The following is a 17,814-nucleotide window of genomic DNA, read 5'->3' as shown; positions in this document are numbered from 1 at the left end:
AGCTCTTGCCCAAGGTCGGGGTGGAGACCCTTTGCCTAAGGCTTGGGTGGAGCCATGAGAGCTCCTGGCAGAGTAAACAAACTCAAGCAAGTACTTTCCCCAGCTGACTCCCTAGCTAGACTGGCCTACAGGTGGGACTGAGAGGAAGGGGCTTGGCCTGGACCACAGTCTGCATTATTATGGCTACTCCTGGGAACCCTGTACTTGTGGCTGGATGCTGTCCTAGCAGCTGAGCACTGAGAAGGTCCTATAGAGGTGAGGACCAGCCAGATTTCAGAGTTGACCTGGCCTGATCACTTGCTGCTGCACCAAGACTGTCTGTATGGCATCTGAGAACCCATAGGGTCCCCGAGACTTCTGCTCATCCTAAGGACTGAGAGGGGCCACCTGGGAGGCTGAGTTGTGGGCCTGGCTCACCATCCTGGGTGGGAATTGCTTTATGAGACCACTCTGGGCTGAGGCTGAGCCTGTTTCCTTCCGATTGCCCCCAAATGGCCAGTCTGGCCTAGGCTGGTCCAGATGTGCTTTAGTGGTCTTCGACAGGATGCAGTAAATGCTCATCTCCTTTCACATGCAGATGCCCCGGGGCCATCACCAGGGCCTGCCCAGCCGCCTGGGTCTTTGTGCTGCAGCCCCTGCTGTGCCCAGCCTGCCTCTGAATGGCTCCCCTCGGGGAGCCCAATCCACCCACAAATGGGCTCCAATAAAGGCCTGTTGGAGGGACCCAGGCGGGTCACAGATGTCCACACCTGCCCACAGGTTCTACCGCAGTCAAGGGCCCCACCAAGCAGCTTCGAGGACTAAGAAGTCGCGTGGGGTGGGGGTGGGGGTTGGCTAAGAATGAGGAGACATGGGAGAGGCAAAGCTGGTCCTTCTTCCATCTAGGATGTTCTCTTAGGTTCACCTCTCTTCATCTCAACTCAATGCTCACAGGACCTGTGAGGCCCGTGAGTACATGCAGCCCTGGACTTCCACCCACACGGTTCAGGCTCTCTCTACTCAACACACTAGCTTGCCCAGCACAAGCTGTTCACTGCTGGTCTCCAGACACTGCCACACTGGCTCTACCGGGGCATTGATTTCTAGCCAACTGGCTCACTATCATAAATTCTCCGGGCCTGGAGCAGGGTTCTTGGTACAGCAGGTGTCCAGCTAATGTTTGCTGGGCGTGTGAGTGGACCAATGTATTCATTTGCCTTTAATAGGAACTCAGGCTCTTTTCCTGCTTTTCAATACCTCAGCCCACATCTTGGAAAGGACTGTCTGGGCAGATGTCAAAGTGAGGCAGGGAGTGAGCACCTGCCTGGCTTGTGACAGGCCTCCTGCAGGTGACCTCTATCACTAGGGTTGATCTCATTTTTCAGAGGCTAAGCTTACCCTCCTCCTGTGTTTTCTGTACCCCATAGGAGGGAACTTTCTAGAATGTGTAAAAATAAAAAACATTAAAAAAACATCTGTTACCATAGAAAATCCAGAGAGAATGGAAGACAGTGAGCCATTCCCTCCTAGGCTTAAAAAATTAAGATGCTGCCTGGGGGCCACAGTGCTGGGGAGCTGCCAGGGAAGTGCATGGTCCCCCCCAGGGTCCCAGTCCACCCCCATCACACTTGTCTCCCTACAACAGTGGGTCTGACCCCAGGAGCTTCCTTTGAGCTCAGGCAGAACTTCAAAGGGATCACTGCACTTCAAGGGGTCACAGGGGGAAAGGTGGAAAGAATTGCCAAGGCCACACAAGCCAGCTGGATGCCCAGCTGTGTATCCTGGCAAGCTGGACCCATCTGTGAAGGATTCTGGGAGGGCCAGTGTTGGATCAGCCACCCAGAGAAGAAAACTTCAAAAGCAGGTGTGTTTTAACAGAGGGCAAATCTCTTATCCTAAGCCGCTGACACCTGTCACAGGGGAGGGAGGGCTCGTAGGGCTGCTCTAGGCCTCAGCAGAAAGGGTTGGCCCTATAGAGTGGCCAAGGCTGCTTGGAAGCCTTCTCAGCAAAAGTCCCAGAAGAAATGAGGTAAGAAAAGAAATGTCAGTCAGTCGAGAGAAAAAGGTCCCTTGAGATGCTCCAGTGGACCAGATTTAGAAACTTGGTTCAGTAGCAAGGGAGCCGGGGAGTTCAGAGAGCCTGGTGTCAGTCCTCTGGGTTTCTTGACCCCTTAACAGGAATAATCCCACAGGCTCCGAGACAGGATGCTTTCCTCCTCTGCCAGCTCCACAGCTGCCTTCAGTATGTTTTAGGATCACTGTTACCTTTCACAGCACTACCAGAGACAGCCAAGCTATGCAAGCCTGCAGGGGTCAAAACAAATCTTTTTTAAGATTTATTTTATTTTATGCATCTGAGCGTTTTGCTGGCATTATGTCTGTGCACCACACATGTGCCTGGTGCCTGCAAGAGGTCAGAAGAGAGCATCAGATCCCCTGGAACTGGTGTTGTGGATGGTAGTGAGCCATTAGGTGGATGAGCTACAATGTAGGTGCTGGAAACTGAACCCTGGCCCTCTGCAAGAGCAGCAAGTACTTTCTTAACTACTTAGACATCTCTCCAGCACTCAAAGCACATCTTAAAAAAAAAAAAAAAAGTCTTCCAGGGACCAGTCAGAAGATACCAGCTCAGAATCCACAGGGTCTAACAGGGTCCTTTCCAACACCACACCTCTTTGCATCCTTTTCTTGGACCATGCTGTGTCGGACTAGGAGAGTCGGCGCAGAAGCAACCATAGAGAGCAGTGGTTCTCATCCTGTGGGTCACAGACCCTTTGGCCAACCTCTGTCTCCAAAAATATTTACATTATTGTTCTTAACAGCAGCAAAATTACTGTAATGAAGCAGCAACGAAAATAATTTTATGGTTGGGGGGTCACCACAACATGAGGAACTGTATTAAAGAGTCGCAACATTAGGAAGGTGGAGAACCACTGCTTTAGAGAGAAGCTTTGCCCTATCTCCGAGCCCCTTCCTCCTCAAAAGTCCAAGCGTAAGTCTAGGATGGCAGTCAAGAGCCTGCTCTGGGTCTGGCAGAATGGGGGTCAGAGGGTTTTTGTTTCTTATCCCAGTTCCAGGTACAGAGTGAGCTCACCTCACTCTGAGTCTCCAGCATGCCTACTAGTTAAGAAAGGTAACAGTAAGCCCGGCAGTGGTGGTGCGCGCCTCTAATCCCAGCACTCAGGAGGCAGAGGGCAGGCAGCTCTCTAAATTCAAGGCCAGCCTGATCTACAGAGCTAGTTCCAATTAAAGCTGCATAAAGAAACCCTGTCTTGAAAAACAAAAAAACAAGCAAGAAAGGTAACAGCACACATCAGCGGCCTACAAAGGAAATCACTAATGAAATGCCTAGGGCAGCCAGCACTCGCCCTTGAAGGCCAGCTACCTTGCTGCTGTTACTGGGAGACACTTGGAGCCATCACCTGCCTGGGAGATGTATTAGCCAATGCCACACAACTTCTAGAACTCAAGGGGCATTCTCTACCAACAACATCCGAATTCCTGAAAGGAGGAAGAAGAAGAAGAAAAAAAGATGGATACAGAGGTACTGAGATTCCCTATCTTCACACTACTTTCCACAAGGCTGGAAAGTAAAAAAATGAGCCAGGCGCAGCGGTGCATTCTACAAAGTGAGTACAGAACAGCCAAGGCTATACAGTGGAACCCTGTCTCGGAAAAAAAATAGAGAGAGCTCAGAAGGAAGTAAGACATGCCCGAGTGCAAAGGTGTGGTAGGCTTTTGCCAAGAGTCACAGGAGGTAAGACATATCCAAGTGTAAGGACAGGCTTCTCCATCGGGAGGCACAATTAACTGTCTTAGCATTAACCATGATCATTTTGGTAGCTCTCAAGTTACATCTCAAACAGTTGTTAAGAAATCTTATTTTATTTTTATTCCTTCATTTTCTCTCGCTTTTGATAAGAGAGATGACAGACTTTGGAAGTGCCTTGGATAGATTATAATCCAATAAAGTAAAACCAGGAGCCACTTCCATTATCTACCTGAGGGGGTTAGTACATATCCTGTCTCTGGAAAGAGGATTTCTGGTGAGATCTCTAGAAAATTGCAGGCTTCCAGCTGGGAAGGGATGAAGTTCCTTAACTGTAATTAAACAGCTGTTAATTATGCTGGAATTATTCTGTGGGTAAGGGGCTTCAACCAGACTTCAGGGTGAAGGGCTCCTCTCACTTCTCATGTTCCTGGGATTTTCCATCTTCCTCATATCGAGGAAAGGACTGGCAAGCGGAGTGTGGGGGAGGACAATGAACAGCCAGGACTTTTGTACACTGTTGGACGGAAATACAAATGACACAACCACTTTGGAGAACTCCCAGGCAGCCCTTAATCTAAGTCAAACACACTCCTCCTGCCTTGAAATTCAGCCACTCCACTCTGACACTCCCAGGTTCCTGTAGAAACACATTCTCATGCTCACCAAAACACAAGTTCTAGAATATTCACAGCAGCATCAATTGCACTAACCCAGATGGAAAATAGAGAACTGCACAAATGGTGTCATCATTTGTGGAGGTTTGAAAAGACTGGCCCCATAAGCTCATAGATTTGACTGCTTGGTCTCCTTCCTAAACTACTGTTTAGTAAGGATCAGGAGGTGTGGCTTTACTGGAGGATGTGTCACTGGGGGGGGGGGGGGGGGGGGTGGGGGGTTAAAAGGCCCAGGGGGGGGGGGGGGGGGTGGTCTTGAGGTTTCAAAAGCCCATGCTATGCCCAGGTATCTCTCTCTGCCTCATGCTTGTGGATCAGATGTAAGCTCTCAGCTACTGCTCTAGCACAATGTCTGTCTGCTTGCTGCCATGTTCCTCAAGATGATGGCCATGGATGCAATTAAATGCTTCCTTTTGTAAGTTGCCTTGGACATGTCTCTTCATGGCAGCAGAACAGTAACTAAGACATTCCTACACGGACCTATGCTTAACAATGCAATTGAGCCATCTACACACCACTTGCCACAGACACGACAAATCTCTCAAAAGTAACAGCAGGTAAAAGGGGCAACCGTAAAAGGGAAACATGCTTTCCTGACGAAAGAAGCCACATGACCGGCTGCCTCTTCAAGGTCCTGCTGCCCCACCTTCCCTTCACTTCATGTTCTTTCCAGCCCCAAAATATCCAGAGTCAAAAACAAAACTAACCTATGACACTAGAAGGCGAAGGCCTGGGCCAGGAAGTATGAAGGGAGCTTTCTGAGATGGTGCTTACACAAGAGAGTGAAATGAATTGGGTGTTACATGCAGAATATGAATGTTTTCTAGATGTAGAATTTACTTTAATCATGTTTTTTTTTAAAGATTTATTTATTTATTAGTTATATAGTATTCTGCCTGCATGTATACCTACATGCCAGAAGAGGGCACCCAATACCATTATAGGATGGTTATCAGCCACCAAGTGGTTGCTGGGAATTGAACTCCAGACCTTTGGAAGAACAGCCAGGGCTCTTAACCTTTGAGCCATCTCTCCAGCCCACTTTAATAATGTTTTAACCAGGTATGTTGGTACACAGCGTAATCCCAGCACTTGAGGAAACCGAAGGAGGATCTTGAAAAATATTAAAGGCATGTTGTGGTCGTTAATATCGATTATGAGTTTGATGGGATCACACAGGAGACGAGCCTCTGAGCAGGCCTGTGAGGGAGTCTCTCGATAAGGTTAATGGAGGTGGGAAGACCACCTAGGTGGGCAGCACCATCCCCTAGGCTTGGCTCCCCCTGCTTTATAAAAAGCAGGAAGATGGCCTCGCACAAGAACTCACCCCTGTTTCTTGACTGAAGAAGCTGCCTCCTTAAGCTCCTGACTCCCCTTTGCTTCATGTTCTCTTTGGCCCTGCAATAGCCACACTGGGCCAAGTGTCACTAGACCTACTTCTAAAATACCTCTTTCATTCTCTTTTCCCGAGTCAGCTGCCTCCTCCTCTAGCCACTCTAAGTGTCCAAACTAGCCACATGGCTCCACCTTCTCTCTCAGGTTCATGCCCCTTGTAAAACCATTCTTTACCCTGCAGGTGACAAAAGCCACATATTATAATTTTATGTTTTTGAATGGTTGAAAAGCTTTAAAAAGGTTGGCATACAAAGCTGGACAATGAAGGAGCTTTCCTCCACTCTTTCCCCACCCCTTCTCTCTGCCTGAACCCCATCTCTTCACTGAGACTCCCAAACAGTAGCATGTGTCCTCCCAGGGTCTCTGCAAATAGGGAGAGGAGCATGTGCAGTGCTGCCTTTTCGACCCCAAAGAGGGGACACGCGATAGCTGCCCTCACTAACAGTGTATCTAGACAAAGCTGTTCAGTCTGTACGGTGTCCACTGCGGGCAGAGACAGCACCTTCCCTGCTCATGCAGAGTGGCCGTTCTCGGTCTCGTGATTTCAAACGGCACAGCCACCTTATATTTCAACTTTCCTTCCTTCCTTCCTTCCTTCCTTCCTTCCTTCCTTCCTTCCTTCCTTCCTTCCTTCCCTCCCTCCCTCCCTCCCTCCCTCCCTCCCTCCCTCCCTCCTTCCTTTTCTTTGATTTTTTTGAGGGCTTCCCTGTATAGCGTTGGATATCCTGGAAATTGGTCTGTAGACCAGGCTGGTCTTAAACTCACAGAGATCCTCTTACTTCTGCTTCCTGGGTGCTGGGATTAAAAATGTGTGCCATCACTGCCCGGCTCTGTTATTTCTCATAAACAAGTCAGGACAAATACCCAGGATTGTACCCAGCACACCGGCAGTGCCAATTGTGTTTTCTTATGTAATGTAGCAGCGTTTGCTTCTACAAAGTCTCATCAAGCGAACTTGATCCCAAGTTTTGGATTTTTGCAAATATTATCAAAAACTATTAGAGTAGTAGAGGGGCTGAAGAGATGGTTCAACAGTTAAGAGCACTGGCTGCTCTTCCAGAGGACCTTGGTTCAATTCCCAGTATCCACACGGCAGCTCACAGCTATCTGTAACTCCAGTTCAAGGGAGTCCTAGTTCCAACACCCCCTACCCCCCACATACATGCAGGCAAAACACCAATGCACATTAAATTAAAAAGAAATAATTTTTTAAAATTATTGGTATAGTTTTAATTTGCTTTTTTGTTTGTTTGGTTTTTGTTTTGTTTTGTTTTTGTTTTTGTTTTGTTTTTTGAGACAGGGTCTCTCTGTGCAACAGAACTCTGGCTGTCCTGGCCTCAGAAACTCACAGACTACCTCTGCCTGCTGAGTGCTGGGATTAAAGGCATGAGCCACCTTGCCCAGCTCATAATCTTATTTTAATTGAGAGAGAAGAAAATATATAATTTAAAAAATTCTAGCCAGGCACAGTGGCACACACCTGTAATCCCAGCACTAGGAGAGGCAGAAGAAGAAGCAGGTAGATTGCTGTGAGTTTGAAGCCAGCCTGGTCTACAAAGCGAGTCCAGGGCAGCAAAGGCTACACAGAGAAACCCTGTCTCAAAAATAAAATAAAATAAAATAAAATAAAATGAAATTCTAGATGAGTAGCCCATGTTTGTTAATGCCAGCACCAGGAAGGTGAACAGGAAGGATATCTGTGTCACTGATCACCCAACTGGTAGGATCCAGGCCAGTGAGAGGTCCTGTCTACATGGAAGTGGTCAGTGTTCCGGGGATGACACCCAGGCCTGTCCTCTGGCCTCCACATGAACATATACACATACATATTCACAAGCACATACACATGCATGGGAAGAAAGAGAGGGTGAGAGGCAGAAACAAACAAAACAGCTTTAGCTGTCCTGTCCTGGAATTCTAACCCAGAATGGCAAATTTTTAAAAAAAACCTTTGGGAAGAGGGGTTGGTGCTGGAGAGACTGCTCAACAGTTGTTGCTCTAGCAGAGGACTGGGTTTCAATTCCTAGTACCCATATACATAACTCCGGTTCCAGGAGATCTAACAGGCACGCATGTGGTACACACACATGCCTACAGGCAAAAGATTTATACACACAGGCAGGTGGATCTCTGTGAGTTCAAGGCCAGCCTGATCTACAGAGTGAGTTCCAGGATACCCAGGGCTACAAAACACAGAAAGTCTGTATCGAAAAAACAAACAGGAAAAAAAAATCCAAGAGAATAATTAGATGGCTAGCCACATGTGTGATTTAAAGTTTTCTACGTTAAAAGAAACGGGTAAAACATTTGAAATAGTTTACTTCTCTAGTATAAGTCATTTAAATTGGTCACTTAAAGATGTAAGTAAGCTAATGAAATATTTTAAAATAACAGTTCTATTTATTTATTTTTAGGCTGGAGCGTGTACATGGATGGCAAATAGAAGGCAACTTGCAGTAGCCTCTTCCCTTCTACCACGTGGGTCCCAAGGACTGAACTCAGGCTGTCATAATTGGCAGTGAGTGCCTTTACCCAGGGAGCCATCTTACCGGCCTAACATACTGTAATATTAATGAAATATTCTACACTTTTTGAGTCTGTATTTTATATGCATGTTAAGCAAGTTCAACTGTTCACCTCCTTCCAAAGCAGAGCTCCAACGCCGGGAGGCCAGGCGCCAACTCAACCCAACCTTCCCTACCTCGTTTCTGAGGGCGGGCGGGGCCAGCGCGCAAGGAGGCGGGACCAGCGCAAACGCCCCGCCCCCGGCAGCGGTAGAAGTAGACACCCCTAGTGTTGAGCTCACTAACCTCGCCACCGCCTCCACAGAGCCCGCAATGGCGGTTCCGCCGTCTGCGCCGCTGTCATACAGCACGCCGGAGATGTCAAGCAGCACCCCCCGCACGCCCGCCAGCCGCTCAGCCCACGAGGCCATCGCGTCCCACTGTACACCACAACTCGGCGTTGCTGCCGCCCCGCAGCCACGCCTCCCGCGCGAGGCTGCCTGGGAAATGTAGTCCACTGTCTGCGGGCCGGGCGCAAACCGGGAACCACGTGGACCAGCTTGGTGCTTGGCTGCTTTCCTTCTGGGAGGCCAGAATCTTAAGGGCATAGAGCAGAAAAGGCTGAGAATACGTCCCTCGGAAGGAGTTAACGTCCCTAAGAGTCGGGGAGAGGCAAAATGAAAGGAAAAGTAATATAGTTCGGAAGGGATGCTTCTTCACTTGTAATTCCAGCAGAACAGAGAGTGTGAGGCTAGGATCAGCACGATGTCACAGGTGGTCAAAGTGTTTGCCACAAAGCCCTGCAACTTGAATTCGATTCCCAGAACCCATAGAATTGAAGGAGAAAACCAATACCTGTATAATGTCCCCAGAATTTCATCAGTGCACGCACACACATATACTAATTAAGTAAATGAATTTTTAAAGTGTTGGAGACCAGCCTGACCACAATAGTGAGGTTCTGTCTCAAAAGTGGAAGAGAAAGGGAGAGATCGTACAAGCAGTTGAATAGTTGGCGCAATCCCACTCCTTGAAAACACACCAAAGGAACAAGTGCAAACAGAATGACTGCAGTGTAAATGATAATTCCAAGACAAGCTGCAAGAAAATTAATGTAGAGGATACAGACCTCATATCAGGGATGCTGAAAGAAATGTGGTCACTGACGGAAAGACCAGCCAGGGAGTAGTGACTCACGCCCTTAATCCCAGAACAGAGGAGGCAGAAGCAGGTGGATCTCTCCGAGTTTGAGGCCAGCCTCGCCTACAGAGCAAGTTCCAGGACAGCCTAGGCTACACAGAGAAATCCTGTCTCGAAAAACCAAAATGAAGAGGAGGAAAAGGAGGAAGAAGTGGAGGAGGGAAGGAAGGAAAGAAGAAAAAAAAATCAGGTAACAACTTGGAAAACTCTTCTGTTCTAACACTATATGAAAAACATAAATTCAAAAGTTGTTTGCAGACCTTGCAAAAATAAAGACCCTAGTAATAGGGGTGGGAAGAAAACGAGAATAACAGTAAAATTAAGAGCTAGAAACTATGGTGCGAGGCAGCATGGGTGCTGGGAACTGAACCTTGGTCCATCTGAAATATTAGCCAGTGCCTTTAACTACTGAGCCATCTCTCCAGCCCAAGTAAGTGTGCATTATTCTTTTGTTTTGGTTTGGTTTTGAAACAGGGTTTCTCTGTGTAACAAACCCTGGCTGTCCTAGAACTCTCTTTGTAGACCAGGTTGGCCTCTAACTCACAGAGATCCACCTGTCTGCCTTTACCAGGCTTGTGCATTATTCTTTTTATTTAAGTTTTTTAAATTAATTTTTTATTAATTACAGTTTATTCACCTTGTATCCCAGCTGTAGCCCTTCCCTCATCCCCTCCCAATCTCACATTCCCTCCCTCACCTCCTCCCATGCCCCTCACCAAGTCCACTGATAGGGGAGGTCCTCCCCTCCTTCCATCTGACCCTAGCCTATCAGGTCTCATCAGTACTGTCTTTTATAGTCTTTCTCTGTAGCCTGGTAAGGCTGCTCCCCCTTCAGTGAGAGGTGATCAAAGAGCCAGCCCCTGAGTTCATGTCAGAGACAGCCCCTGTACCCCTTACTAGAAAGCTCACTTGGACACTGAGCTGCCATAGGCTACATCTGTGCAGGGGTTCTAGGTTATCTCTATGCATGATCCTTGATTGAAATATCAGTCTCAGGAAAGACCCCTGGGCCCAGATTTTTTTTGGTTCTGTTGCTCTCCTTGTGGAGCTCCTGTTCCCTCCAGATCTTTCTATCTCCTCCTTCTTTCATAAGATTCCCTGCACTCTGCCCAAAGTTTGGCTATGAGCCTCAGCATCTGCTTTGATACCCTGCTGGACAGTCTTTCAGAGGCCCTCTGTGGTAGGCTCCTGTCCTGTTCCCTGTTTTCTTTCTCTTCCGATGTCGGTCCCGTTTGCCTTTCTGAATGAGGATTGAGCATCTTACCCTTCTTGCTTAGCTTCTTTAGGTGTACAGATTCTAGTATGATCCTATATTATATGTCTAATATCCACTTATAAGTGAGTATATGCCATGTGTGTGTCTTCCTGCTTCTGGGATACCTCACTCAGGAGTGCATTATTCCTTTAATGAGCTTGCCAGAGGAGCTGTTTACAAGAGAAACAAAAGGTGTAATGTCTGCCCTCCATGGGTTTACTATGCCAGAGACTGGTATTATTCTATACCAGAGAAGTCACTCCAGCTAGAGATTTGCTTACACCAGGTAAAACAGAGTCTACCTGGTAAGAAGGGGTTAGGGAATGGAGGCTGAAGAATCGGGCTGGAGTCCTGCATAACCAAGAATTATATCTCTATGAGAAATGGCTACCTGCTGTGCTCCTTTGGCAGTCTTGCTTCATTGCCTGTTTGCAAGACGTTAGAAACCTAACAGAACGCCCTCTGCCTCAGATGAAGCAGAAGAACCAAATTATTTCAATGCTGCCTTCCTGTGCCTACCCCTTTCCTTTCAGCATCTAGCAGGACAGCGCTTAGTCTAATCTGCACAGGAGTCTGGGTCTTTCCAGACTGCTGGGTAGGCACTGGGTCAGACTGAAGACTCTGCCAGAAGCCTCTGCCCCATGTAGTGAGCTCTTGTGGTGCAAAGTGGCCTAAGATGTGATCTTTGCTTTCAGAAACCAAGATGGTCAGAGAATAAGACAATGCTTTCCGAACAACTGGGCTGAAATGTGCCAAGGCAGATGTGTGCCAAGTGACAATGAGTGACAGAGATATAGCCAAGAGGATGGACACTGTGGGCAGTGGGTGGCAGTAGTGGCTTATAAGCAGACAGGTGGTCTGAAGACCTTGAAAGAATGCCTGGCTCTAAACTCATGCCCAGGAGGATGAAGGATACCTCTACCAATGATGAGCGGACCTATGCAATTTTGTCCTTTCATCCAGCTCTATAAGGTTGGTGTCACTCTCTAGGTAGACAGAAAAATGCTGAAAGGCCTGTGACCCTTTGAGATGTCACACCTTGATATCCAGAACCTTCAAACACATTATCTTATATGCCAAAGGGGGGCTTTTGCAGAAGGGATCGCACCTATTGTGGTGAGATCAGCCTGGCTGAGGCAGTGGATGCAACCCAACCACTGTTATCATTAAAGAAAATTCGAAGCAGGGGAGTAAGAAGCGGAGGAAATATTCCAACAGCGGTGGTGTGTATGTGTGTGTGAGTTACAGTGCCAACCTTGAATAAGAAGTAGGCGTAGACTAACAGAAATAGGAGGCCCCTGGAAGCTTAAAAGGACAAAATGGATATCCCCAAATCCTCTACGAGGGAAGCAGCCCTGCTGACACCTTGGTTTGGGGACTTCTAATATATAGATGTGCACCAAACAATAAATCTGTCATTTGAAGCCACTGAATGTACACTGCTACAACAGAGGTAGGAAACAGATCCAGAGGGCCAAGTCTGGCATAGAGGTCCAGGCCTGATTGGCCCGTGGCAGCAAGTCTCCAAGTATTTTTCCACCTGATCCAAAAATCCAAGAACTTTGTTTGGATGTAATGGGCAAAGGGTGTTGTCTAACCAAGTCACATCTGGCTACATGCAATAACCAGACAGGGTTAGTTTTGCTTCTTTTCAGGGAGCAGCTTGGTCCAGTACCACAGCTTCCAGCAGCACCAGGCTGCTTCCATCTTTCCCCACCATCCCTTGCACATCCAGCAGGAGGTTAGACCCTCAGGCTCTCAAGATGCCTGCTGCACTCCTGGGGTGGCTCTGCATTTCAGACAGAGACGGTGAGGAAGAGGAAAGAAACAAAGGCTTCCCCAGGCTCCTAACCCCAAAGACTCTTGTTTGCACCTTTTGGGCAGGAGCTCTAGTGGTCAGTGACACTGAAGCGTGTAGGGATGTATACTATATTAGCAGAAGTTTTGGCCTTACTTCTTTTCCAAGAACAATTCTGCAACCATGGCTGAATTGCAGCTCACATATGAATCCTTCAGTCCTTGCTTACTATATCGTTGTATGTATAATCCTATCAGATTTATTTGTATTAGTTAGGACTCTGGTGGCCAGTGACAGAAAGCAAATTCCAAAAGCTTTAAGTCATCTGAGCAATGACTTAAAACCTTCACCCTTGGCTTGTTACCAACTTCAGGGAACAGAATGCCAGGTCAACTGCCTGGTGAAGACAATTTTCTCAACTTGGACTGACAGTTCCAGAAAGAACTCTGACTCTCTTGGGTCAGGGCCTCTCACTCCCTGTATTCACAGGAAAGTGGGAGTTTGAAGATTCAGGCTCCCTCCTGTGTCCTACAAGGGTTGTAGGAAAAGCATTTGTGTTCCTACAATGGCCATGTGGAACCAGGAACACCATGACTTGACTCTGCAGAGTCCCAGACAGGCTCATGTTTAAATGTTTGTTTCCTAGCTGGTGGTGCTGTGTTGTGGGGCTGTTAACTTTTAGGAGATTGGGTCTAAATAGTCACTAGGAATGGATCTTCAAAGGTTGTACCTAATCCTTTCCCTCTACTTCCCTGGTCAACAGTGACATTAACAGCCTCTGATAAACATTTGTTTGTTTAGTTTTGTTTTGTTCGAGACAGGGTTTGCTTGTGTAGACTTGGCTGTCCTGGACTGGCTTTATAGAGCAGGCCGGCCTTGAACTCACAGCAATCTGCCTGCCTCTGCCTCCCTGAGTGCTGGGATTAAAGGCTTGTGCCACAGTGCCCGGCTCTGATACACATTTCTAACATGAAGATTTTGTCACACCTTCCCTCCCGAAACAGACTGAAACCTCTGAAACTGTGAGCCAAAATAAACTTCTCCTCAAGTTGTTCCAGGAATGTATTACGCTTGTAGGGGTGCAAGAGTAAGTACCGCAGCAAAGAGGAGAGCAAGCGTGGCAAAAGGAAGGAGGAAGCAACTCTGTTCAGGCAGAAAGAGCAGACACTAACTACCCTCAGGACCCCTTTTCTTACTATTAAATCCTACTAACCCTGAAAAGTGAGACAGCGGAATCGAAGGATGCTCGTGTGAGCCAAAAGATCTTAGGTGTTAGGGGGATTGGGCAGCCAATGATCTGGAAGCAGTCCTCAAACTTTAGTATGTGTTGCATGACTTGGAGCACTTAGGAACACTCAGGTTGTCTAGGATAAATAGCCTCCTCTGGTGACTTGATGGCAGAAGACATTGCAGAAATGTCTCCTGAGCAAGGGAGCAAGCATTCTGAGAGAACAAGGCAGAGGCTTCAGCTTCTTGTGACCTATCTTGGTCACTTCAGCCTTTGGGGATTGGTTACACAACCTAACGAGGACTCAGGACAGGCACACTGAGCGCTGGACGCATTCATGGTGATCTTCAGAGACTAGATTCCACATTTTTAAAAAAAGATTTATTTATCGTGTATAAATACAGTGTTCTGTCTGCATGTACACCTGCACCCCAGAAGAGGGCATTAGAGCTCATTATAGATGGTTGTGAGCCACCATGTGGTTGCTGGGAATTGAACTCAGTACCTACCTGTAAAAGAGCAGCTCTTCACCTCTGAGCTTTCTCTCCAGCCCTAGATTCCACATCTTTCTGCCAGAAATACCACACTGGGTTAAATTCTTGCTGCTGCTCTTGTGGTTTTCTTTTGAAAGAGCATGGTCGTCTCCTGTGGATGACTCACCTAGAAAAATAAGATTACTCTGTAGAGTCCTGGCATTTATAAACCCACATCTATACCAAAAAAATTGCTCGGGAGTTAACAACTGTTGTGAGGTGCCCTGTGGGTTCTGGGAACTGAACCTGTGTTCTCTGAAGGAGCAGCAAGTGTTCTTAATGACTGAGCCATTTCTCTAGCCCTACTTCTTAAAAACAAACAAACAAAACAAAAACAACAGAAAACATTTATTGTTATTTTATGTGTATGAATGTCACCTTGCGTGTATATATTTGTATCATGTGGACAGTGCCAGAGGAAGACAGAAAAGGGAGTTGTATACACTGGGACTGGAGTTATAGGTGTTAGTCCTAGGGATCAAACTGTCCTCTGCAAGAGCAGAAAGTGCTCTTAAGCATCAAGCCATCTGTCTACTCCCACCCCACAACCTACCCTAGCACCACCTCTTTTTTGTTGTTGTTTTTGTTTGTTTTGGTTTTGGTTTTTGAGACAGGGTTTCTGTGTAGCCTTGGCTGTCCTGAACTCACTTTGTAGACCAGGCTGGCCTCAAACTCACAGAGATCCACCTGCCTCTGCCTCCCTGGATGCTGCAATTACAGGAGTGTGCCACTGTGCCCAGCCTAGCACCACCTCTTAAGGTATGGCATTCCAACCCATTTTCATCCAACTGTAAAGCACTAGAGTTATGTTTATTGGGCTACCATTTATTCCTTTTGATTCTTCAACCTGCTGATGACCAGGACACTGATGATTTCAAAGACAAGTGACTTTAAGACAGTCTAAGGACAAGGCACTGTGACAAAAGCTGCGACAGGCAGAGTTTTCAGACTCTGGCCAATTTAATTCTAACAAAATTTGGAGGGAAAAGTGCAATGCCACAAACCTTTTAATTCCAGCATCCAAGAGGCAGAGGCAGGTGGATCTTTTTGAGTTTGAGAACAGCCTGGTCTACACAGAGAGTTCCAGGACAGCCAGGACAACATACAAACAAAAATTTAGGGAGAGAGTTTGAAACAATTTAGAAAATGAAAAGAGGCAGAGCCTGCACACTTGTAAGGCTAGAATTTGAGAGACTGAGGTCACTCTGGGTGATCCAGCTCACTTGCTAGAGCTGACAGAACCCAATTTAGTTATTAAGCAGGCCAGGAAAAGGCTATCATAAAGCACAAATGTCCCCTCTCTACCGTCTGTTCCATTGCTGGGGAGCATTTCAGGAGGTAGCATGCAAACAGGGAACCAACACTTACTTGGCTCACATGATACCTGGGCCAGGGATTTTGAAGAGCCTTGATATGATGCCAGGGTATTTAGTCTATATCACATGAACCAAAACAGCCGTGAAGACATCATTAGAAATAGTTTTAACTCCCTTTCTCATTGCTGTAATCAAATACCTCACATAACATGAAGAAATTTATGGAAAATCAGCTTGTTTTGGCTCACAGTTTGAGGGTGCAGCCCATCATGGAAGAGAAGGCCTGGCAGCAGGAGCCAGAGACAGCTGTCGCTGACCCACAGTCAGGAAGCAGAGAGAGATGAAAGCTGGTTTCATCTCTTAAACTTGTTTCCCAACATTTTGAATTGGTTGTCAGGCTTTAGAACTTTGCCTATATAACAAAGAGCTCAGGTTTTGGGGTGGGGTGGGGTTGTTTGTTTGTTTTTGTTTTTTTCCCCCAGCTAGCAGTGCTGGTAAGAATTCCTACAGGTCCATCCGCAGGCTTAGGTGTTCACAGGGATGAGAGCGTTGTTACACATTGTTAGAAAGATATGATGAAAGGGAAGGAAAAAGGATAAGGATTACATCATGTAAATGGGGTTGTGAGCAGTTTACATCAGATCTGAGAAACAGGAACTTATTCTTTATTATTATTATTATCATTATCATCATTAATATTATTGGCTTTTGAGACAGGGTTTTGTTAGTATTTTGGAACACAACCTGCTCCTGGGTTACCCAGCAACTTATGATGTCATCATGTGTCGAAGGCCAGGTGGCCACACCTGGAAGGCGTGGTTACTTTGCCCCTTAAAGGGCCAACCCCAGCACGTGATCTCTCTCTTACTCTTACTCTCTCTTACTCCTTCTCCCTTACACACACTCTCTCTCTCTTTTGGGGCGCCCCCCTTTCTCTTTCTTTCTCTCTCCCCACCATGCCTTGTTTCCCACTCCCTCCATACCTTCCTAATAAACTTCCTGCATAGAATATCGGTTGACCAGCCTCATGCTTTTTTAATAACAGGTTTCTCTGTGTAGCCTTTGTCCTAGAACTCACTTTATTGTCCAGGCTGGCCTCGAACTCACAGTGATTCACTTGCCTGAATGCTGGGATTAAAGGCTTGCACCACAACTGCCCAGCCAGGAATTTATTCTTAATTACAAACAGAAACCTTATTTCACAAGGGTTTACTTAACAAAGGACAAAGAAGGAAGTGTTTGATTGTCTCACAGCAAACAAACCCTTTAAAGCGCAAGGTATATTGTTCCTGTTTTGGTCTCACAGACACCCTGGTTGTTCAATTGGTTGAACAGCTCTGTTAGGCCACAGCATGGACAGCTGAGGCCCGAGATTTTCATATTTATGTGAAGCAAGCAGACTGTAGGAGTGGGAGACCTGGGGTGGAAAGAGGAAGAGGTGAGATTCGAGTGCAGGCTCAGGGGATAAAGGGCTATGACCTCTGTGCCTTGCAGGAAGCTGCCTAAATGGATTGTATTTTGCCCAGAGGCAGGTTGCTTATGGGCTGTCCTGCTTCCTGATCTCCATAATGCAAACTCCTCTCCCTCTGGCATTCCCTGTTAGCTTGGCAGGCCATGCTCTCACTCAGGGAAGGCCAAGTCCTCTGCTCTTCTGGTTGCTCCTGTCACCAAGTTCTCTCTTATTTCCTCAGCTTGGGTCATTTGTTTTTGTTGTTGTTTACATTCTCCCAGGTACATTTCTCTGCCGTTCTAGATACCCAGTGCAATTTGGCTCCTTCCCAGGCCACTTTAAAATGTTATGAAACATTGAATATAAAAGATCTCCCTTAAGCTGGGTGGGCATGGTGGCTCATGCCTGTAATCCCAGCACTCAGGGAGGCAGAGGCAGGTGTATCATTGTGAGGCCAGCTTGGACTACAAAGTGAGTCCAGAACAGCCAAGGCTACACAGAGAAACCCTATCTTGAAAAACCAAAAAAAAAAAAAATAAAATAAATAAATATATATATATATATATATATATATATATATATATCCTAAAAAAGTAATATCGTAAAATAGTCCACCATCTGCATAATTTTAAGAAGCTGCTGTGGTTGGGTTGCATCCTGGGGCCAGAAGTGGATTTCCGCAAAAACAACATCATCAGAGAGGGTTCTGA

The 17,814-nt window shown here is 46.8% G+C and overlaps 1 protein-coding gene across 1 annotated transcript in view; it reads right to left on the bottom strand.

The window, feature by feature from the left end:
• The window catches only part of Lhpp (phospholysine phosphohistidine inorganic pyrophosphate phosphatase), an 89,410-nt gene extending 80,603 nt beyond the window's left edge, over positions 1 to 8,807 (bottom strand). Inside the window, exon 1 of the mRNA XM_055608983.1 lies at positions 8,631 to 8,807. Coding sequence (XP_055464958.1) covers positions 8,631 to 8,755 — 125 coding nt within the window. The 5' untranslated portion in view covers positions 8,756 to 8,807. The remainder of the gene's footprint in view (positions 1 to 8,630) is intronic.
• Positions 8,808 to 17,814: the final 9,007 nt, after the last annotated feature.

Source organism: Psammomys obesus, unplaced genomic scaffold (assembly GCF_907164565.1).
Source record: "Psammomys obesus unplaced genomic scaffold, mPsaObe1.curated_primary_1811, whole genome shotgun sequence".
Lineage (NCBI taxonomy): Eukaryota > Metazoa > Chordata > Mammalia > Rodentia > Muridae > Psammomys > Psammomys obesus.
This window is presented reverse-complemented; position numbering and strand designations above follow the sequence as displayed.